At 40.8% G+C, this 23,348-nt stretch overlaps 1 protein-coding gene across 2 annotated transcripts; it reads right to left on the reverse strand.

The window, feature by feature from the left end:
- Positions 1-14,522: 14,522 nt before the first annotated feature.
- TENT5A (terminal nucleotidyltransferase 5A) lies at positions 14,523-21,471 on the reverse strand. Of its 2 annotated transcripts, none has more exons than XM_040643696.1 (3): positions 21,161-21,471; positions 20,413-20,977; positions 14,523-19,294 (listed from the first exon to the last, which is right to left on the reverse strand). In XM_040643696.1, the coding sequence occupies exons 1-3, from the start codon at positions 21,178-21,180 to the stop codon at positions 18,518-18,520; spliced, it is 1,362 nt and encodes a 453-aa protein (XP_040499630.1). In that variant the 5' UTR covers positions 21,181-21,471; the 3' UTR covers positions 14,523-18,517. The 2 variants fall into 2 exon arrangements, with proteins under 2 accessions (XP_040499630.1, XP_040499631.1); XM_040643697.1 differs by having other exon boundaries at positions 21,216-21,470.
- Positions 21,472-23,348: the final 1,877 nt, after the last annotated feature.

The following is a 23,348-nucleotide window of genomic DNA, read 5'->3' on the forward strand; positions in this document are numbered from 1 at the left end:
CCAAACTTTTTGATCACTTGCAATAAATGTTGTCTTACTTATTTATTGATTTAACACATGTACGACTATACTAATGTATTATATACAAATATAAACAAATGAGATGAAGGATCAGCTAAAATCAGAAATTCTAATATTTTTTCCCTTCTCCAGAAGGATTATCATGTTCACCCAACTTTGAAAACTTCTGGAGTCAGTATGTGAATTGTTTAGATAATAGCTCTGAAGCTCCAGGTGATTAGACAACCCACTAGTCAGGAACGGATTAAAAGTGCTAAGGTTTGAGGAAGCATGTTATTTATATACTCTTTTTTTTTTTTTTAATCACTTCAGCAAACAATGGAGACTTTTAGAATAGAAGGAGGCCTTGGAAATTTTAGGTAAAATTTCTCAACTCTGGTATCAGCTATGAAAGTTATTTGTTACAAATATCAGTTAAAATATAGCAATTCATGAGGCATTCTCTTTTTAATAAATTCAACTGGGTCCCAGAATGTATCCATTATAAGACCTACCTAGTTGCTCATGTTCGGTAGTGATTCCTGGAAGCAAACAGCATTGTGCAACGGTAACAATCACTACCTTGCAAAGACAGTGTAGCTTAGTGGTTCAGTGCTCTGGAGTAAGCCCACTGCTCCCCACTTAAAGATTGTGTATCTTTGGGCAACTACATAATTTCTTTGTGCAGTTTCTACTCCTGAAAATGGGGATAATAATGACATCTAACTTGCAAAGTTGTTATGAGGATTCAATGAAGGATGTAAAGCTATAAACACCATGGCTAAACTGGAATGAGTGCTCAATATCTGTTAACCACAGATTTTTCTTATTATGTCATTACAGAAAGAGAAAGAATTAAATTTTAAATTTGAGGAATTAGTTGAAAATATATGTCCTGCCTGTAAATATTGACTTACTATTTAAGTCAAGATCAAGACAGAAAACTAGCCCAGTCTTTTTTCTAAGGATTTATTTATTTATTTACTTACTTACTTATTTAGAGAGCGAGCACACAAGTGCAAGGAGGGGATGGGCAAAGGGAGAGGGAGAGGAAGAGAATCTCCAGCAGACTCCCCACTAAGCACAGAGCCTGACATGGGGCTCGATCTCATGACCCTGAGATCATGATCTGAGCCAAAACTGAGTATCAGATGCTCAACTGACTGAGCGACCCAGCTGCCCCCAAACTAGCCCAATCTTATGCTCACACACTTCCCCACTCCTCTACCTCAGTCCATCCACAAATTATTTATAAATGAGGCAACTGAGGTAAAGAGCAGACAAATGTCTTGTCTCAAATACTAAAGCTAATTAATGACAAAGGGTGTGCGAAAGCTATAGAACTAAATGTGTAGCAGAAATACCAGTGTATTTTGGAGTATGAATATGTCATTCACCAGGAGTTATAATACACATCTTGATACTATTGTGCAGAGCGAAGTAAAAATATATGTAATATACTGTTTCTTACACAAATGCAAGGTAGAAACACTATTAAAGCCATAGTTCTTAAGGAAAAGTTAAGACATATTGTCCTCAAACTATTTCAAAAAATAGAAAATGAAGGACAGATTCCAAGTTTATTCTATGAGGACAGCATTACCCTGATACCAAAACTACACAAAGACACTATAAAAAAAAGAAAGCTACAGGCCAATATGACTGACGAACATTAATGTAAAAATCCTCAACAAAATATTAGAAACCAAATTCAACAATACATTATAAGAATCATTCACCACAAAGAAATGGGATTTATTCCAAGGATACAAGGATGGTTCAGTATCCGTAAGTCAATCAATATGATATATCACATTAACAAAATGAAGGATAAAAACCATATGATCATCTCAATAGTTGGCAGAAAATGCATTTGGCAAATTTCAACATCTGTTCATGATAAAAACTCAACAAAGTGCGTTTAGAGGAGACAACCTCAACATAATAAAGGCCATATCTGAAAAATATCATATAAATGGGGAAAAGCTGAAAGCCTTTCTTCTAAGATAAGGAACAAGACAAAGATGTCCACTCTTGCCATTTTTATGCTACATACTACTGGAAGTCCTAGCTACAGCAATCACACAAGAAAAAGAAATAAAAGACATCCAAATTGGTAAGAAAGAAGCAAAACTGTCACAATTTGCAGATTACACAATACTATATAGAAAACCCTGGAGACCCCACCAAAAATCTGTTAGAAGTAATAAATGAGTTCAGTAATGTTGCAGGATACAAAATTAATATACAAAAATCTGTTGCATTTCTATTCTAATAATGAAGTAACAGAAAGAAAAATAAGAAAACAATCCCAATTACAATTGTACCAAAAGATTAAAATCCCTAAGAATAGATATAATCCATGAGGTGAAAAACTTGTACTTTGAAAACCACAAGACATTTTTGAAAGAAATTGAAGATGACACAAATAGAAAGATACGCTATGCTCATGGATTGGAAGAATTAATATTGCCAAAATATCCATACTACCCAAAGCAATCTACAGATTCAATGCAATCCCTATCAAAATACCAGTAGTATTTTTCACAGAACTAAAATAAATAATCCTAAAATTTGTATGGCACCACAGAAGACCTTGAATAGGCAAAGCAATCTTGAAAAGGAAGAACAAAGCTGGGAATATCACGATCCCAGATTTCATGATATACTACAAAGCTACAGTACTCAAAGCAGTATGGTATAGGCACAAAAACAGGCACATATATCATGGAACAGGAACAGGATAGAGAGGCCAGAAATAAACCCATGCTTATATGGTCAATTAATCTAGGACAAAGGAGGCAAAAATATATAATGAGGAAAAGACAGTCTCTTCAATAAATGGTGCTCAGAAAACTGGACATCTATATGCAAAAGAATGAAACTGAACCATTTTTTTAACACCTCACAGAAATAAACTCAAAATAGATTAAAGATCTAAACATGAGACCTGAAACCATGAAATTCCTAAAAGAAAACATAGGCAGTAACCTCTTGGACATTGGCCTTAGCAAATTTTTCAGGCAAGGGAAACAAAGCAAAATAAACTACTAAAACTATGCCACAATAAAAAGCTTTTGCACAGTGAAGAAAACCATCAACAAAACAAAAAGTCAACCTGCTGAATGGGAGAAGACATTTTCAAATGATAGATCTGATGAGGGGTTAGTATCTGAAATACATAAAGAACTCATACAACTTAACACCAAAACATAATCCAATTAAAATGGGCAAAGGACCCAAATAGATATTTTTCCAAAGAAGGCATACAAATGGCCAACAGACACATGAAAAGATGCTCACAACATCACTGTTATCAGGGAAATGCAAATCAAAACCACAATGAGATATCACCTGATACCTGTCAGAATGCCTAACATGAAAAAGACAAGAGATCAAAAGTATTGGTGAGGATGTGGAGAAAAGGGAACTTTTACACACTATTGGCAGGAATGTGAATTGGTGCAACCACTGTGAAAAACAGTATGGAAGTTCCTCAAAAAATTAAAAATGGGAATACCATATGACCCAGTAATTCCACTACTGGGTATTTACCCAAAGAAAATGAAAACACTAATTCAAAAAGATATATGTGCCCCCATGTTTATTGCAGTGTTATTTACAATAGCCAAGATATGGAAACAACCTATGTGTCCATCGATAGATGGATTACGGAGCTGTTATTTATACACACACACACACACACACACACACACACATTTATACACACAATGGATATTACTCGGCCATGAAAAATGAGATCTTGCCATTTGCAACAACATGAATGGACCCAGAGAATATTATGCTAAGTGAAATAAGTCAGACAGAAAGAAAAATACCATACGATTTCACTTATATATGGAATCTAAAAGCCAAAACAAATTTACAAATGAACAACACAAACGGAATCATAAATATAGAGAACGAACTGGTTGTGGCCAGATGGGAGGGGGTTAGGAGGAAGGGCAAAAGAGGTGAAGGGGTTTAAGAGGTACAATATCCCATTTATAAAACAAATAAGTCATGAGGATCAAAAGTATAGCATGGGAGATATAGTTAATAATATCATAATAATATTGTATGGTAACAAATGTAAACTACACTTACGGTGAGCAAAGCTTAGTGTATAGAATAGTTGAATCACTATGTTGTATACCCGAAACTAATATTGTATATCAACTATACTTCAATTAAAAAGAAGCATAGTTCTTAATTCTAGTTGTAATATGTTTTATGCCAATATTTTTCAAACTATAGGTGGTTACACACACAATTTATGGAATCCATTTGGTGGGTCACAACCAGAATTCTACAAAAATTAAATACAACAGAATCGAATAGAACAGGAAATAACATTTCTAGTAGTTTCAAAATTGTTTTGTGAAAGTGTCACAGAACAATACATTTGTGATCATGTAAAAATCTCACTAGACAAAATGTTTAAAACCACCATATTAGTGGTTCCCAAACTTCTCCAGGCCTCAAAATCATCCATAGAACTTGTTAGAAATATAGATTTTCAGGCAAAGCAGGTTCTGTAAGAAGGTCAACGGGAGATCTTGATATGGAAAACTGAGACTCTGCACAGTACCACTTTATGAGACAGACAAGTGAGAAAGAGAGGTATGTATTCATACATTCTCCACTTCTTCCTAACAACTAGATTTCCATTGCATTGATAAGATCTGGTAAGAAAATTTTATATATTTTGAGGAGTGCTTCAAACATCTTCTGAAAATAATGCACTTAAAAACTCTCAAATACTTTATTAGATCACCAACCAAAAGAGGACAGGAGTTGATCAATGAGTTCTTTAAATGCTTTGTACCAACCTTACAGTGTGCAGTGTTGGCAAGTCATGAGTGAGACCAAACATTGATCTACTCTTACTTTCCCACCTGCAAATTATAGTCTGGATATAAGCTGTCAGGTATCTGTCATTCATTTCATTCCATAAACATTTATCAAGCACCAGCTGTGTGTCAAGCTCGGTATTAGGAACTGGGGGTATAATGGTGAACAAACTGCTCTTACTCTGTGACTGGGCAGGTTTAGTCCAGTCCCGGTGACAACATACAACATGCATTACTTGAAGTACTGATGCTTCAAAGTTTTCAGATTTAAAACACAGTACAGCTGTTAAAAGAACTTTTATACCCATTGTCTCATTAAGTCTGTATAGCAAAGGTCTAAATTATTACGTTATTTAGCATTAGTCCATTTTTACACTGAGGAAACAAAAATCCAAAGGGGTTAAATACAGTGTCCAAGGTTAAATAAGTTCTAAGTGGTGGGACCAGAATTCAAACCCGAAAGCTTGACCACATATTCTGTGCTCTTTCAACCAGGCAGTCTTGCTGCTGCTGACCTTTCCCATTCCTGGGCTGAGGACGGATAGAGATAAGGAGCAGAACATGGGGCTCAGTGCATCAGGCTCCCACAGAGCCTACTTTGCTCTCAGAGCTTCTGTCTAACTGCATTACAGGAAATGGAAACTGCTTCAGATATTTCCATCATAAAGGGTTTAAATGCTAAAAGAGGGTGCTTACAAAATCTTGGAAAGGCTGGAGGAGAAGTCAGAGGACCCTACTGGACTCTGGTTTTTGAAATCACACAACCATACCTGCAATCTGGAACTCAAAAAAACTACTGCTGCCCCCAGTACACACACCTCCAGGAACCTTCTTGGTGGCACCACAGTGACGTAAGAAAGGCCTCTTTACCATGTCTCATGCAAGTGCCTCTTACTGGCAAAACCTGTAATGCAGCCAGACCCCTACCTGCAAGAGAGTCTAGTAAATGGAGTTTTTTGTTTTCCAATTCCTGGAATACAGAAAGATTCTTGCAGAAAGACAGGAAGAGACGTCAAGTGCCAATCAACAATATTCAACACTAATTTTCCTTTTCTTGGTATCTTCTGCATGGCTGCCATCCTCCCATACTTCCACTCCCTCTTTAAATCTGACTCTGTCTTCTTGACATGCTGAAATAACCCCTCAATGGTCTCTTCCCTACTCCAAGGACAACACTGCACTGTAGCATGCAAACCTTGACCACCTTCTTCCTGTCCTTCTGAGTCAGCACCCCACTTATTGCCAGATCCACTCCACCTCTGGAATCGAATGCAGCACCACCCTGTAGGACATGAGAGAGACCTGTTCTCTTGCACAGCCACTTAGGAGCCAGGTAAGGAAATGTCGAAGAGGTAGTTCCCCAAGGAGCGAACCTTAACTAATAGAAAAAGGGAGAGAAGGAGAAACCAGGCAGATAAATTTCTCTTCATTTCTCTATCCTGCATACTACTCCAAAGTACAGTGCTTCCTTGCAAACCTTCTGGAGAATTCTCTCTTGTTTATTGAACATGCCTGACCATTCACCTTTTGTATTCTTTGTGGCACCCTGTGATGCAATAGTCAACATGCTGACACTTGTTCATCACCTCAACATCCTGTGATTGTACCCGGCTTCAGATTCTGCTTTCTAGAGGGCCTAGATTAAGTGACATAGATTTGGCACGATTAACATCTGTAAAGCAGGGGTTCTGAGCAGATTTGTGCTTCAGAAACACTGTATAAAAATTAGATATGTCCTTGCCTGACTTGAGGCTGACTAAATAAAAATTGCTAAGAATGGGACTTTGGTATGCATGTGTTTCCTTAGGTACCATTTTAGAAGTCCATCAATTAGTACTAGTACAGAACTAGGATCAGGTCCACAGATCTGATCTTGCACTCCTCCCACCCCTGTCACCCCCACAATGACCCTGAAGTATTTTTACCAAGTGACAAAGAGTCTTGTTGACACTACCTATTGAGAAAGGCTTATGACATCGTAGAGCAGAAGTCCCAAATTAGGAGAAAAATGTTAAGGAACATGCTTGGGGTGGCATAACTGAACAGGTGACTACAGCACAAGAAGAGTAATGAACATTTCAGGAGTTACAGAAATTTGGTATTCAGAGTTTTGTAAGAGGTTAGCATGTCTCATTACATACTTTACCTTTCCTTTCAGACATTCTTAAAAAAAAAAAAAAAGATTCAAAAGCAGCCAGCTGGTAGCATGCATTGTCAGTAAGAAGTGACGTAGGCCAGACTAATTGATCACTTTTTAAAGATTAAGTGGCCTATTCTCTGTAATAGGACATACAGAAAACAGCTTTGACAGCACTAGTTTACTGAGTTCTGACTGCCAACTGAAAATTTAAATCATGCTTATTTTTCATAAGGTAATCCACTCACAATAGGCAATTTACATGGTCTCATCCTAGAAGAAAAGCTCTGATGCTCTTCTTGAACCTTCTACCTGCTGTGTTGCTATGATGCACCTGCATTTTGGATAGATGGTTGAAAGGAGAGGGTTGTAGAAGGGCCTGAAGACCAATTTGCTTTGTATGTGTCGGGCAAAAATAGACTCTCTCTCTGTGTAATCACTGAATGAGTTCTAAAGGCCTTTATGCCTTACATGCAAGCTCCATCTCTCTAGGTCTCATTTTCTTAGCTGAAATAGGAGATAATCATGATACCCTTTTTACCTAATTGTGATGATTAAATGGAAAATATAATTAGTTTATCAAATTGATGTGTGCTACTGATATTACACATCGTAAGGAAGGCCTGCTATAGGGAACTATTCACATCCTGTAATCACTCTTTCTCTTAGGGGTCACACGATCTTAGCTGGACTGCCGCTACTCATCCTTCCTCCTGCTCTTAAGTACAGAGGATTGAGAGAAACAGCAGCACTGACAATCCACAGCTAAGGGTGACAAGTGGAGAGTTTGGGAAGATTAGAAGAAGAAGAAAAACGCGAAGTTCAAGACTTGCGTTGGACTCCTCCCTCTTCTCCTTTCCAGTTGTATAGCTAGGACTTCATCCCTCCTAGACCCCATTTCCTACTCGGTAAAGTGGAGAAAATAACAGCAACCATTATGGTGTTTGGTGATTAAGGAGGATGATGTATGTAAAGTGCTAAGCATCCCGACCCAGAGTAAGAACTCAAAAAATATCATGTCCCCTCTTCTAGGTGGCCTCAAAAGATTGAACTGTGGGGTTGGGGAAGGGGTAAGGACTTCTTATATGCACATACTCTCATCCTTTTTCAGAAATAAGGAAAAGGTATTTGTTTCTATGCTCCTCTTTTATAGATTTCCTCAAGGGGCTCTTCAAACAAGTTGTATCAGAATCTCCCAAACTACCTTTTTATGAACTGCTCAGTACTTTTTATGAAATATATCATACTGTTTCACTTTTCTTGATCGTGCTCCCTAACCAACTTCCTTCCTCATGAGAATCGCCATGGATTAAAAGGGTTGGGACTTAAGACAGGATCCAGAGAATTCAAGTCAGTTTTAATGTATACCAGTGGCAATAATTAAAGTTTGAAATTAACTTTTAAATGATTTTTTAAAGTCTGAGGTCCTTATTCAACCAGATTCAGTATTTACAAAATGATATCTACGATCAGAAGGCTTATTGTGACCATATGCAACAACAAGGCAGCACTCTGAAACTGGGACCCTCCTGAAAAATCAACAACAAATGATCACAGCAGGTATAATGCCCCAGGGCAAGACTGTTTGTTCTGTGAGGCTTGACCAGCTAAGGATGCTAATAGAAATGCTGATTGTCTGTTTTTAGAAAAGGCTGATGAACAGACTGCCTTTTTCACTTTTGCCTTCTTCAAATAGCAGTTTCCCACCTAATGGCCCCCTACCCTTACTTAAAATATGAGACAGACTTCAGTCTTTGTGCCCATGGTCCTGAAAACTTCTTTCAGGGATTCCCTAGTTCTGAAATGTAGCAGATGATGGAAAAAGTGCAGTCATTACCCAGGACAACTGTAGTTCTCAATTTACAATGCTGCAGAACAAAGAGAACAGACCCTTGGCGCTAGAAGACGACCTTCCTGTTACTCTTGTCCCTGAGGGCCTGTGCCACACAAATGCTGTCGGCACCAGCCAGCCCACAGTTCTCAAGTGCCTCAAACTCAGCAACCAAGGAGAGGTTTGAACACTCCTGCCCTAAGAATCCCCATAAAACCATCTCTTTCCTATTGTTTCGTGCTCCTAACTTGCTTCAAGATGGGAATTTCTCCACCTGGGTTCTCATCTGTGCCCTTTCAAAGAGCAGGCAATCTCCAAGATCCTATTCTTATTTTCACATCGCTCCTGGTCACTCTTCACTCTTTCTACAACTTCTTTAACATTTTCCCAATTAGATATTTCACCTAACCTCTCATCTTGAACCAAATGGGACTCAGTCATTCATTCACTCACCAAAATTTAACAAGCACTTTCCATGTAGCCAGCATTATTTTAGACACAAAGAACACAGTAGTAACTAGACAAAGTCTTCACCTTTACGTAATTTCTTTCTATGCTGACAAACTATAAATCAATTAATTAGTTTATAATACAGCTTCAGGTAGTGACAAGTGTAATGGTAATATGCATCTAAAATTAGTATAAAGGCTTTAGAGAATAAAACAGTGGACGGGAAATTCTATTTTTAAGTAAAGGATCAGGGAAAATCTGAGGTAGTAACATTTCAACAGCAACAACAAAATTAATAATAATTAATAATAATAGAGTGAGGGAGCAAGAGATGCAAAAGTCTGGAGGAAGAGACTTCCAAGGAGATGGGACAATCAGCAGATGCTCTAAAGTGGAAATGAGCTTGGCCACTCATACTCTGGCAAATTTCTTAAGTTCACTGCTGCTTTGTGTTTTGTTTGTTCATATCCCTGTGTCGCTTTTCAATTAAATCTGCCAGTGAAAAGAAGCCAGTTTTGTATAACTCCTTGTAAATCTTCAGTGAGTATCAAGCCAAAGGCATGAGAAAGTATTAAATGTTTTGACGATGGCGAAAGCTACAGATTTCTCCTAACCCATGCAGTCCAGGGGAGCACATAAACAATCAGTGACGGTTATAAACGCTCTTTAAATAAGATCTCTACCCTGACTAAATAAGTACTCAGAATGAAAACACAACTAGTTTTACACAAACGTGGAGGGGGTAAGGTCTGGGGTGCAAGGTGCTTTTAGTGCATTTCAAGCATTGGAGAAAGGGACTGTCACAGCTCTGGAAAAAGCAGGAAAAACTAAATTGTAATAACTTCAAGATGACAGTTAACCAGAAGTGGTTACGTAAGAAACATTCAAGGGAATTTTAATGTGCTGCAGCAAACAGGATTATAGGGCAATAAAATTTCAAGGTGCATTCTAGTTAAGTCCTAAAGATTTTTGCAGTAGTTTTGAAAAGAGAATGCAAGTGTCCAGAACTTCAAGGAGAATTTGTGCTTCCCTCAGCAGAAACTGCAACACATCTAGACTTACCCTGTGCAGCAAAACAAGCAAATAGCCAGTGCCCTGTCTATACTGGGGCTACCTGTGGGGAGTTCAGCCCTGTGAGCTCCGGAGAAGGCACATTTCAAGGACTATTACCTTCATCTAGACTCTCCCATTAGTCCACAGTGCTCTTTACGGTGCCCCATGCAGAGCTAAGCTTTGTGAGTAATTAACCTCAGGGTAGCTGAAAAATTAATTTTCAGCAAGTTCTACTTGCAGGTGGAATCTAGCCTTCTAAAGGGCAACAGACCAGGTCTTCCACTTCTTTTGGGGTCTTAGAATCCAGCACAAGGCTAAACACACAAAAGGCATTCAGCAAATACTTAATGAATGAACCATGTCTCAAAGGGTTTGCTGCTATGGGTACGCTGAAAATGCAGTGTTTAATGGTACCTAAAGTTAGATATTAAGGTATAAAGTGTCCTTCACTCAAACTGTAGTAGGAAACTTTTTCAGCCTTATTTTGTAATACTATATAGGCTATAGGGTTGCCTGATAAAATATAGGACTCCCACTTAAATTTAAATTTCAGATAAACACAGGTAAGTTTTAGTATAAGTATGTCCAAAATATTGCATGGAACACACTTAAAATTTTTTTCAGTGCTTACCTGAATTTCAAATTTAACTATGCATCCTGTATTTTTATTTATATAATCTGTCAACTGCATTTTCAACCATTAGGCCCTGAACCTGATTGAATTTCTCTTCTTTTCTCTGATAACTGAACTCTATAATACAGATATTTTAATAGTTTTTAATTATTCCCTTTTAAAATGAAAAGCATATGAACTATGATCTTCTTGACCTTACTTAGATATGGAAGAAGAAACTCCAGAGCATATGCAATTTGGGATTCATGCATAGAATGGCATTATCCACGGTGTCTAGTATAGTTTGTTATGTTGAATTTTGCTAAAAGAAGAAGAAAAAATAAATAAAAGAATAGGGTTTCATCCGTTTTCTAATGACATGGCCAGATGATGCCACAAAATCTTGGCATTACTGATAAGTACACACTGTGCTGGAAAATCAATAGTTTCAGAAGGGGATCCTGAAGGGAACTTTCCATTATGGAGGTTAGAAATAACTTAGCCCCACACTCATAAATTCCTATTCAGGTGCTCCATGTCCCTAAGCAAGAAAGCACAGGCCTTGTCCTAACTTCATAAACAATTGAGCTGGAATTATTAACGTGTTTAATTACTAAAGGTATCTACATTTTAAAAATGTATTTTTAACTATTTCTAATGCCACCCTTTGAATTGAGAAAATAAATAAAAAAACAGGTGTCCCGGTACTTTAAGAAAACCTGATAGGTTGAAAGAAAAGCTTAGGTAAGCAGATAAATTTTGAAGGTGGTTATTTACATTAAATAATAATTCATTTCAACACTCCCCTAAATATTAGCCTCCCCTGGAATTTAACAAAAATTATCCTCTACTCCCCTGCAAAGAGTTGCTGAACAACTTCCCAGGGTCTTCTATATATTTGAGCTGTGAAAGTTTAGCCCCTTGCTCATTTTAGAACTCCATGTTTATAAAGATCTACACAAGAGTTTGTAGTTATATTTAGTATTGCTCTTCCTTAAAACTCTAGGGTAATATGAATTCCTCCTACTATTCTACGGGAAAACACAGCCTATAACGAAGCTCTCTTGAACTTCTTCCTTTTCTGTAAAACTTGTAGGTAAAGCTTCTCTAAAACTTTGAAGTAAAACACATCACTTTATTTTCACTCCTTCACATGCTCTCCTAACACTCTAAGTGCAGAAGACATTAAAAAAATAAAATTCACTATTCACTATTATTTTTTCCAAATGGAGTCACTTCCCTAGAAATAGCAAGGAAGGGTCCACTCCGTCTTCATTTTTAAATAAACTTTTGAAAATAGTTTTAGATTTACAGATGATTTGTGAAGATACTACAGAGAGTTCCCCACATCCAACACCCACTTTCCCCATTGTTAATGTCCCATGATACATTTGTCATACCTAATAAACTGACATTGAAACATTATTATTTCAATAATGCTTTATTCAAATTTCCTTAGGTTTTACCTAATGTCTTTTTCTGTTCCAGGATCCCCTCCAGAATACCATTTTACATTTAGTTGCCATGTCTCCTTAGTCTTCTCTTGACTGTGGGAGTTTTCAGATTTTCCTTGTTTTGATGATTTAAGGAGTACTAGTCTGATATTTTATGGAATATCCCTCAATTTATATTTGTCTGATGATTTTCTCATGATTAGCCCGAGGTTATGGGTTTTTGAGGAGGAAGACCACAGAGATGAAGTGCCATTTCATCACATAGCAAAGCACAGTTAGCTTTTTCATCCTTTTCCATACTGTACACTTTGCAAGGAAGTCACCACGTACAGCCCACACTTAAGAGGTAGGGATTTAAGCTCCATCTCCTTGAGGGGGCAGTATCTACATAGATTATTTGGAATTCTGTATATATTTGTCTCATTGCCCATTTACCCATTCAATCATCTATTTTTGTCTGTGTGAACTCACGGATATTTTATACTTTAGGTTATAATCCAATATTACTTATTTATTTTGTTGCTCAAATTGTTCCAGCTTTGGCCACTGAAACTCTTTCAATTGGCTCTTGTGCTGTTTTGACATGCCCTGTATCATTGTGGTTTTTAATTCAATTTTTTGCTTTTTTTTTTTTTTTCACATCATTGCTTTCTGGAACTACAAGATGGATTCTCCAGCTTCATTTGGTCTCTTCCTTGCTCCAGCCCTAGATTCGTCCAAGGAGACCTGGTTCCTTTTTTGGAGCACAGCATTAGAAGGCAAAAACTGGGCCTTGATAGATGAAAGCCACTGTCGTTTTAAAATCATTTCTCTTCTTCATCTCCTACCTGAATGTATTTGCCATTAGACTGAAGGACATTTGTATCATTTATTCCAAACTTGGGTCAAAAAGGAAATTAGTTAAATTTCTGAAGTATTTGATGATTTTAACAGTTCTTATTTTACTTTATATTTAATGGTTGATTTTAATCTTGTTTTTTGCTTTTTTGGGTATTAATTTTTGTTGTTTTTCTTCTGAAAGGAACAGAATGGTTGGGGAATGAGCTTCCTAAGGAAAAAAAAGGGTGGATTACTTCTATCCAGGCTTAGCTAGGTGCAGCCTGGCAATTCAACTAGAAATAGCAGGGTGTATCTACGTCTAGGAGGAGCTTAATATACACTGTCCTTATTCAACCCTTGCTTAGAAAGAATTATATGATGACCAGAGACGTGTGAGGGACTAGTTATAGAAGGATGAAGAGGTTGAAACAAAGGAAGAAGAGAATGACAAATACCATTATCAAACCAAATAACCGCCTTGTATTTTTTATGATGTGTATGTGAGGGAAGCTGCATTTTAGTACCAGGAGTGGCTCTTTCATAGACGCAGTGTCAAGCATGCATTCTATCCAACTAAGGACTTTAAATGGTTTTAAAAACCACAAGCATGACCTATAATAGCCAGGCTTACCAAATTCTCATGCTACTAGTAGAGAAAGTTTCCAAAATTACATGAAGAAAAAAATTTAAATAATAAATAAATGTATGCCCCTGGTGATCCAAATAGGTGAAATTATGTTGCATGTTAGTCATCCAACATTTCTTTGCACCCAACACTCACATGCAAAGTATAACATATTAGATCCTATGATTGCTCTTCCTTCCACTTCCCCTTTCAATTACCAGCTTCCAAGTCTTATTCCCCTTCTCCCAACTCAGAATGTAAACACTTCTGGATAATATTATAAAGCCTCAAACTATAAACAACCACTGATGACTGAATCACACCACTTCAGCTACTCATGAAAACTAAGGCCCACTTAATGTTACTGGAACCCTGTAATTCAGAGCCATGAGTCCCTAGTGATGGTGGAAAATAGGTCTGACTTCCGGGTTGGTTAACACTGCTAAGTTCATATCCAGATAAAAAATATCTGGCACCCATTAGCTAGACTCTTTTGGAGCTAATTGAGCTAGTGAGAGATAGGCTGGCTGAAAGCTGAACATTTTAATGTATTGTACTGTAATCAAAAATTTGCAAAGGCTATTTTTTTCTAAATATTGCCTTGTCTTTTCTCATGGACTCGAACTGGAATTCAGAGGACACAGTCTTTAGCCAGAATAGACACCGAAGATAAAAGACACAAATCAATAGAAAAAAATAACTTCTTTTTATTTACAAGAACAAAAAATCCAAATATTGGATGCTGTAAACAAAATTCACAATCTGTTCCCTCCAGCACTGATTCAAACATGTCAGTTTTTAAGAGTCCATTCTCTATCAACTCCTTTTCTGCCTGTGACACAGTCTAAAGTCAAAATATTCCAAAAGAGTGACCCAAGATGCAGCTTGCTGCAATAGGACATCTCAGAGCAGGCCATGGTTGTAGAGAGGTTGGAGAGAGAGACAGCCAGCGGGCAGAGCCTCCTCCATCTGCAAGGCTTTGCAGCAAGTTTTGCCAAGTTACCTTGACATCTTCCAACTTTGTACTTTTAACCATGTATTTTGTTAGCAAGCCATTATTACAACAAAATATTACATAAAGATTCCTTCTTGGCACTGAAAAGGCTATGCTATAAGAAATCTTAAAGAAAGATTATATTCGAATAGGTGCTATATATGTTTTTTTTGTTTTGTTTTTTTTACTTTTTGGTTTCATCTAATACACTTTGTCTTCAAACAAAAAAAAAGCTTATTTTTGAACTGCTGACAGCTTTCAACATAATACATTTCATTTACAAAATAGTTCACAATATTTATTTGACAAGCACTGCATTGAAAACAACTTTATGCACAGTAAAACAACCAACAATAAGCTACGAGAAAGGGGTGGCAAAAATGGCATGTTCACTTTTTTTTGCGTTTCTTCCATGGCTTGGCTTACAGATATTCTTCCATCCTTGTATCACTTGGAGCCACATTAAAATAGTCCACCCACAACCGAAGTGAGCAGCTACTTGACCACACTTCAAGAAGGGAAAAGTCCATCTCAATGTAGGACTTCTTGAGGCAACCAGATTTACTGCATATCAACTTTTTAAAAGGACACTGTCACAGGTCAAATGTTCTCTGACATGCCAAACTGGATAGGTGAGAAGAGCCTCCAGAAGATAAAACTTCTTCCTGTTTTAAAGTTAATAGCACACTAGGCCAGATAAACACAAAAGCAAGCAAATCACAGGCACTAATCAGGAGTTGAGAGCTGTTCTTTTCTCTGACCTATACACACGGCTCTCTCTCACCAGACATTCAAACTTTTAGGTTACACATCCACAAAGAGAGACATATATTCCACTGTTTGTTCAACTACATATGCACAAGACCATAGTACATACAAAAGAGAAATAAATTATATAAGTTTTAAAGTACTGCTGAAGGTTGTCTTGAGCATAGCCTGTTCTATCTGAATGCCAGGTGTTGGCACTTCCAACTATGCTACCAACCCTGGAGTAAGCAAGAGAAGAACATAAATATTTCAGAAAATAAATGAAAAGTGTATTTTCAAATAAGGCCTCTCCAAACAAAAATCCGTGTCATAAGTTAACAGCAGATTGTTGCTGGAACCAGAGATCTCCCGATTCTTTTTAATATAGTGGACGACTCACTTGTCAAGAGTTAGGATGAGAAGGAAGAAGGCAGATCATCATCTGCTCCTACATTCCCAAGCGTTCCCTTAGTTTTCTTTTAGAAAACTCCAAACAGGTAAACAGGCGGGAGTTCTGGCTTCTGACAGTTAAGTATCAGGCTTAATCTGTAAATGGAATATTTCCTGGGAATTCACAATTAATTTTCAAACCCAGGGCTGGAGTGAGGGAGAATGAGCCAACATGGGAGAAGAAAGAGTTCCGTAGGAAACAGTGAGTGGCAGTGCAGTAGCTGTTAACAGCTCAGACAGAATTCACAGGGAAGCTGCTACAGCAAACCCATCAAGTTCCTGTTAAGGCTTCAAAGAGAAGATGTGCAAAAGGTAGTTTCAGATGGATTAACCTACAACTGAGCATCTGAGTGATGCCTAGATAGCAAACAAATGACACTGCCAATAGGATGATGCTATTTTCTTCCCCAATCCCTCTTGAACTTGGTGACAAAACTCTGGTTAAGTTCTTCAGAGGAATTATCATAGTAAGCAGTCATCTACCAGAGTGGGTAGGAATTATGTGGCTATTTCACAATACAAAGGGAAGTTCTGCATGTGTTAGTTTTGTTTTTAACAAATGCAATTTCAGAGACCAGTGTCCAAAGGAATTAGAGCTGGGAGAAGGAATGGTTTTAGGTTTGCTGTCACTGAACTGAAATGGTAATGCCAGTTCATTTCACAAAGGTTTAACTGGTCTCTTGGGAAAGAGATAATAAAGTTGGATCTGATTCAATGCAAAGTGACTGAATTTAAAGTACTGTACTAAATATTTAAATGCAGTCTGACAACCAGATCTAATGTGTTTCATATCAGTGTGAATTTATAAAATTTTATATATAATATATATCTCACATATAAATTTTAAGCAATTGTGCAAATACTCTTTAAAAAGGGTCATTTCACATTTACTAAATTCTAGTGGTCCTGGAATGCAGAATGCATTCATTAAAAAATTCATTTAAATATTAATAAGTAGTGTTCAAATAACCAGAAATTTTATTAGCAGTCAGGGATTTAAATGGACTATCATTGATCCATGATCCACTGGATTATACACCATGGAAGCATGCAAGTATCACACAAAAAATAAAAGGGTTCCTACTGTCAAAATGGCAGTTCAGTACAAAAAGAGTGCTCTGCCAAACAAATATTCTCCCATTTGTAGAATTCTATGGCTCACAAAAAAAAAAAAAAGGAAAAAAAAAACTCACTAAAAATGTATAATCTCTGCTCTATCAAATATATTAATTGTTTTCCTCCTTCATTTGCTTTAATTTTTTAGATGTGGGTTTTAACTCATCACTGCAATATGCCCACGTCTCATGTCATCCTGTTGAAAACATAAAAGCACACAGTATTTAAACATTTTCTATTTGCTACATTATTCTAGACCATAGTCAATGTATTGTGTATATATATATACATCTCAAATATGTGTATATATATACACATCATGTACACACACATACACATGTACCTATGATAATATCACACCAACAATGTTAACTTTACACAAGTATTTGCCAAGAAAAAATAGGGCATTTCCTCCACCATTCACAAGCTTATATGTTGTTTTATTTTCTTCTTGAGTCCCTGATAAAATAAAATAATCATTAAACCATAAAATTTTTCCGCTTCAAATTTTCAGAAGGCAACAGGCACTTTGATGTTTATTGGTGTGTAACAAATATAGTTAACTCTTTATATATTCTACTATAGCTCTTCTACTTGGGTATTTTTATCTGTTAAATCTTTGGTCCTTGAGCATACTTTCTTTGCTACAGCTGTTTCTGCCTGCATTTTCATATTTTAAAAATGCAAGCTATGCACACAGCTGGAAATAATGGATTGTGTCATCATTAAGTTCTGCTGTTTGTTATGAGAACTGCACCAACCTACTACTGTTCATTCGGAGCAAGCTGTTTCTGTTAACGTAACAGGATAGTTCCACAGAAATCACTTGCTGCAAGTCTCAGATAGTAATACCAATGTTGGAGTCCCTTTTCTTCTATTATTGTTACTATCTGAACTTCTGAATTGATAATTAGGTTGGGGTAAGATCTTTTTTCCTCTGTATTTTCCCTTTTGTAAATTCCACCTTGTAAGAAACTCTCCGTTTGTTTTTGTTTTTTTCCTATGGCAAAGCTATGGGAGCAGGTACTGCAAACCCATATTGTCATCAAGCATTTTTTTCCTTTGTTATTTTAAGAGAAACTGGTTGCTTTTAATGACAGGTCCCTTTTGTTTCAGGATAGAATCCAACTGGGTAGGAGGAACAGGTGAGAGGGTTGGTGGGTAAGGAAGGTTGTTTTGAGATCATGCTCCCATACCTATGAAAAGATCCAAAAGCTTTGCCAAGCTTAAAACCAGGAGCAGATCATCATTGCACAAAACACATCTTTCATCAGGGCTAGGTCACTCAGCCTTATTTATTTATTTATTTATTTATTTATTTATTTTCCCTATACTGTCTGAAATGGCTTCCCCACAGGACATTTTTAAATGATCTTTAATTGCAGGGTAGCCAAGTGGAGTATGTCTGCTGCTGGCATGTGAATACTGGCTGGACCTGTGCAATGTAGTAATTGCTGAAGTTGGCATCTGCTACGTAGGGGGCCGGCTGGTAATAGCAAGTGACATTAGCCACGTTAGGGATGACATTCTGGTCAGCTAGCACCCGGATAGCCAGCATTGTGATAAGGTTTAAAGTCTGTCTTCTTTCATGTCCCATCAGGCACACTGTACTCTCATTCACCACTCCATGAAGGGTCATGAGATAGTCATACTTGCGGTCTTCCAATCCCACGAAGTGGTTCTGCAAATAAGATTCCAGTTTTCTCTGCTGCTCTCCAATGTCTGAGAAGTCGATGAAAAACCTGGAACACATATACCTCTGAAGGGTCTTGATCTCATCAGAGGCGGGCCTAAAGCCCCTCACTAATAGGTTGCAGTACTTAAGCAGGCCGCCCCCTCTGATTTCCTCTGGGTTCCTGGTGGCAATGATCTTGTTACAAAGGTGATCAAAGGCTTCATGGAAATCACCATAGACGCTCTCACCAATTATTGTGGGGTGAAATGTTTCAGTCATTGGGTTCTCTGAACATTCATAAAAGAGAAGAAGAGAGTCTAATTTGATTTGAAAAGAATCTACACTAAATTCAAACTGCCTCCGGAGGGAATCCACAAATTTCAGTTCCACATTTTTGCCACTGTTGTTTGACAAGGATATAAGACTCCATCGGTCAGAGTCATTGCACACTTTAACCATTTTCTGCACATAAGCTTCCTACAATTTAAAAGATAAAACAAGAAGATGAGCAAACCTAGAAGAAATAATAAATGAATAAATACATCTTCTTCACAGTTGAGAATTATTTTGCTCCTTCCCTTTTGTTTTGTCAAGTTTCAGTAAAACACTACCTACAGTCTTAAACAGTCCTCTGAAAACAGAAAAAAAATGCATTTAACGAGTGGTTTTACCGTCTGGGAAAGAGACTAGAAGTAATAGTTTGAGGCTTTTGGCAGACGTAGCGCAGGACTAAGAGGTTCTGTTGTCATGTCTGACTTTTGAAACGTTATTTTTTGAGAATGGTCTTATAGGTCGAATATTCACACGATATCCACACAATATTCAAAAGACAGAAGGGCATACAGCGGAAAAAGTTGGTCTGCCTCTCACCCACGTCCCTAGTCACCCAGTTCCACTCCCCTTGAGGCAACTGATGAGATTAGAATCTTGTCCCTCCAGGGGTACTCTGCAATTACAATCAAGTATGAACTAAATTAGGACATTCTGGGAGGCTGATTCCTCAGACAATTTTAATTGTATAAAACACGCTTTGAGCCAAGTGCGTGTGTGCCTGTGGGGGAGGGGGTACCCACACTCTCCTTCACACGTGAGCCGACCAGAAGCACCACACATATCCTTCACACACGGAGTCAGCTGCACGCAGCTGAGAAACCTAATCACATTTTCCAATACAGTAATAAGCCCACTGACTGGAACCTGCTTCAGGCTGCTCTTTCCCCAAAATCTAGACCATAAAATGACTCAAAAAATGATTTACATCATTTCGTTCTTCCACTTAATCAGAACCTACTCTGGACAAGACTCATGCAAGGAAAGCCAAAGCCAGAGTTACACACACACACACAGAAGAAAAGGAAGAACAGAGGAGGAAGCAGACGAGTAGTGGCGCTGAAGAACCAAGTGAACTTGAAACACTCAACACCGTCCACGCACCTTAGTTTACTCACTAAAAAAAATTAAAAACCCAAATATAGAAGCACGCCCAAACCCGTCACGGCCGCAGGTCTGTGGCATCAAACGGACGCCCCTCGGCCCGCCGCGCCGCACCCCAGCCCGGCCCGGGCGCGGACCCAACCCCTTTCGGGTGGCTTTACCTTGAGTGTGAGCGGCGTGATCTTCTCTTTGTTCACCCCCTCGGGTAAGAAGTCCAACAGGCAGTCCAGCACGACGTCCTTCACAGTCTGAAACTCCTCTTCCCCGCGCAGGTCGGCGCAGAAGATGAGGTCCAGGTCCTTGTAACCCAGGCCGCTGTCCTGGTGCAGAACGTGGCTGGCGGCCGAGCCGTTGAGGCGCACGTCGCGGACGCCGATACGCTTTTCAGCCAGGCGCCGCCGCACCACCTTCACGATGAGGCTCGGCTGCAGCTCGAGCGTGGGGAAGTTGCCGCGCCCGTGGATCGGAATGGTCTCGCTCAGGATGCCGTCCAGCCGCTGCACTTGCTCCCAGTTCAGCACGTTGCAGTGCGCCGTGGGGCTTTCGCAGTAGTCCAGGCAGTGCCCCCCGAAGTCGCCGCCGCCGCCGCCGCCGAAGTCGCCGCCGCTGAAGTCGCCGCCCAGGGGGATGTAAGCGCCGCCGGCCAGCTCGTCCTCGGCCATGGCAAAGTACCCTTCGCCTTCCGCCATGAAGTGCCCTCCGAACGCCACCTGGCCCTGGTCAGTCCTAAAAGCCAAAAGGGGGAAGGAGTGCGGTGAGGACGCGCGGCGCCAGACAGGGGCCTGTAGAGATAAGAGCGCGCCCCCTCCCCGGTTCGTCCGCAGGCTCGAGGGCTCTTCGGAGACGCTCCCTCCCCAGACCCCCGCTGTCCCCAGCCCGCGCCCCGCGCCCCGCAGAGAAGCCCCGCACCAAAAGTATCTCTGATGCATCTGGAAAGCGCAAGCGGGAGTCCCGTCTGTGTCACCTGGAGGCGGCCGCCCCTTCGAGGAGCGCAGCGAGCGAGAAACCGCGAGGCGGCAACACTTCTAGGAGCCGCGAGTGCGCTCTCGGCAGCGGCGAGAGACTTAGTCCTTCCCAGACCCCGCCGCCTGCGCTGGCCACTCCCGCCCCTCGCCCCCGCCCGCGCCGCTGTCGCCTCAGCTGCGGTGGTCCCGGTGGTGGCGGCTCCACTTGCAGCCGCCGCCGCCGCACACGGTACTGTCTCTGGAGCTTTAGCAGTTGTGCGGGGGAAATGTCTTCAGTACTTTTTTTATACCGGGCCTTTCCGCGCTTCCGGGGCTCCGGCGCAGCGCACTCGCCACACCCTCTTCATCTGCATAGGGCGCCGCCCCCGCCCGCCCCGCGGGCCGACCCGGCTGTGCGGCGCGCTGTGCGGCGGGCCGTGCGGCGGGCCGAGCGGCCGTAGAGCGCGAGGCCCGTATCTGTCTGCGTACGTATACAGGGCGTGTGTTTGTACATATACTTTATTTAGGAACGGTCTTCCGCTCCCAAACCTTTTTTCTCTTTTTCCCCAAAAAAAGAGACACTTAAAATGCCTCAAGAGTCATAAGCGGCCCTAAACATTGAATCACGGCTGAAATCGCGCATCCTAGAAAGTCGCCAAACAAAATTCTCTCCGGATTCAGCGCGTCATTATAGCTTAATAATGGGGTTCAAGGGGTTCCTCGGGACCTCCTGTTTAAACAACGTGCTGGTATAAAGCCAGACCGTTTTCTTAAACAACAAAACCGGTTTTGGTGTGAACTGAAGAGTCCACTTGTCCATGCATGTAAGTCTCCGCGAGGGAGGGGAAGAGCTTGCTAACTGTGTTTCGATTCTCGAAACCTCGGGAAGTGCCGGGGAGCTCCGGGCGAGCCCGAGGAGATGCGGGGGCGGGGCCGCGAGCGTGCGTCCAACTCGTGCGCTCGAGCAGCTCGGGGCGGCCGGGAGCGCGGCGTCGGCCAGCGCGCGTCACCGAGCGGACGCCGCGGTCGGTGGGGCGGCTGGGCAGGCGAGCGGCCAAGGGCCGAGAGCGACGCGGGCCCGGAGTGCGGCGCGGGGAGCGCGCGGCCGCTGTGTCGCGCTAAGAGCTGCTGCGCGGGCCCGGACGCACCGTGGCGCGTTCTCTCTTGGGCAGAGGAAGCGAAGCGCGTTCGTCCCACGCTAAGGTTTGCCTTTCTCAAGTGAATACAGATGTCAGTGCGAAATTGTCTAGTTTTCCACGAAACGTGGAAGGACGAGTCTAAAAGATAAGAGTTTCTCTACCCAGCTTCAGTCACACCGGCAGTGGGAAAGGCGTGTAACGGTTACCCCCACACGCGCTCCCGCTCGCACCACCGCGTTTGCTTGAACGCTCCCCCGTTTCTTCAGGCCATCTCTTCAGGCCGCGCGCCGCTCTTTGCGAACTATTTCGGAGTAACTCCCCTGAGGTGGGGCAAAGGGGAGCGCGCCCGCCGGAGAAGCTGAAGACTCTCCCGGGCACTGCACCAGCCGCCCAGCCTGGGAGGAAGAACAGTCCGCCCCGCGGGCATTGAGGGAGCCCCATCCTAGTTACCAAAGCTGCGCGCCCTCGGGAGGAGCGGGGGGCGGGGGGGGGGGGCGGGGAGAGGACGGTTACCCGCGGAGCCTCCAGCTGCGTGGCAACGCCGCCCCCTGCCGGTGCCCTGCGGAGCCGTGTCCCAAAGTGGAGGAACCGACTGGAACTTAGAAGCCATTATCTCTCAGTGTCCGGCCTAACTGCTGGGGAGGGGGTGACGCTAGGACGACCACACAATTCTGACAGGCCCACACCCCCCCAAAAGCATGTGTATTCCTCCCTGTCCAACCTGAATCCACCATTCTGCCCAGGCATTCGGAAGAATTACATATGTGTATATTTATGGTTTGACCACCTATTATGCGCCAGGCACCAAGCTAAGTGCTGAGGATATAAAAATGACTATATTTACCCACTTTAACCGGGCATGACAGGCAAGTACATAATTATGGTTCAGCCTTACCTTTTTTATGAGAGAAGTACGTTCTGACACGAATGGTGCGCTAACGGATCAGGAGAACTGGGAGAGAAGCCCGGAAGAAGAGGCGTCGTTTCGATTGACTCTTAAAAAAGTGGACTTTA

Source organism: Ursus maritimus, unplaced genomic scaffold (assembly GCF_017311325.1).
Source record: "Ursus maritimus isolate PB19 unplaced genomic scaffold, ASM1731132v1 scaffold_29, whole genome shotgun sequence".
NCBI classification, from domain to species: domain Eukaryota; kingdom Metazoa; phylum Chordata; class Mammalia; order Carnivora; family Ursidae; genus Ursus; species Ursus maritimus.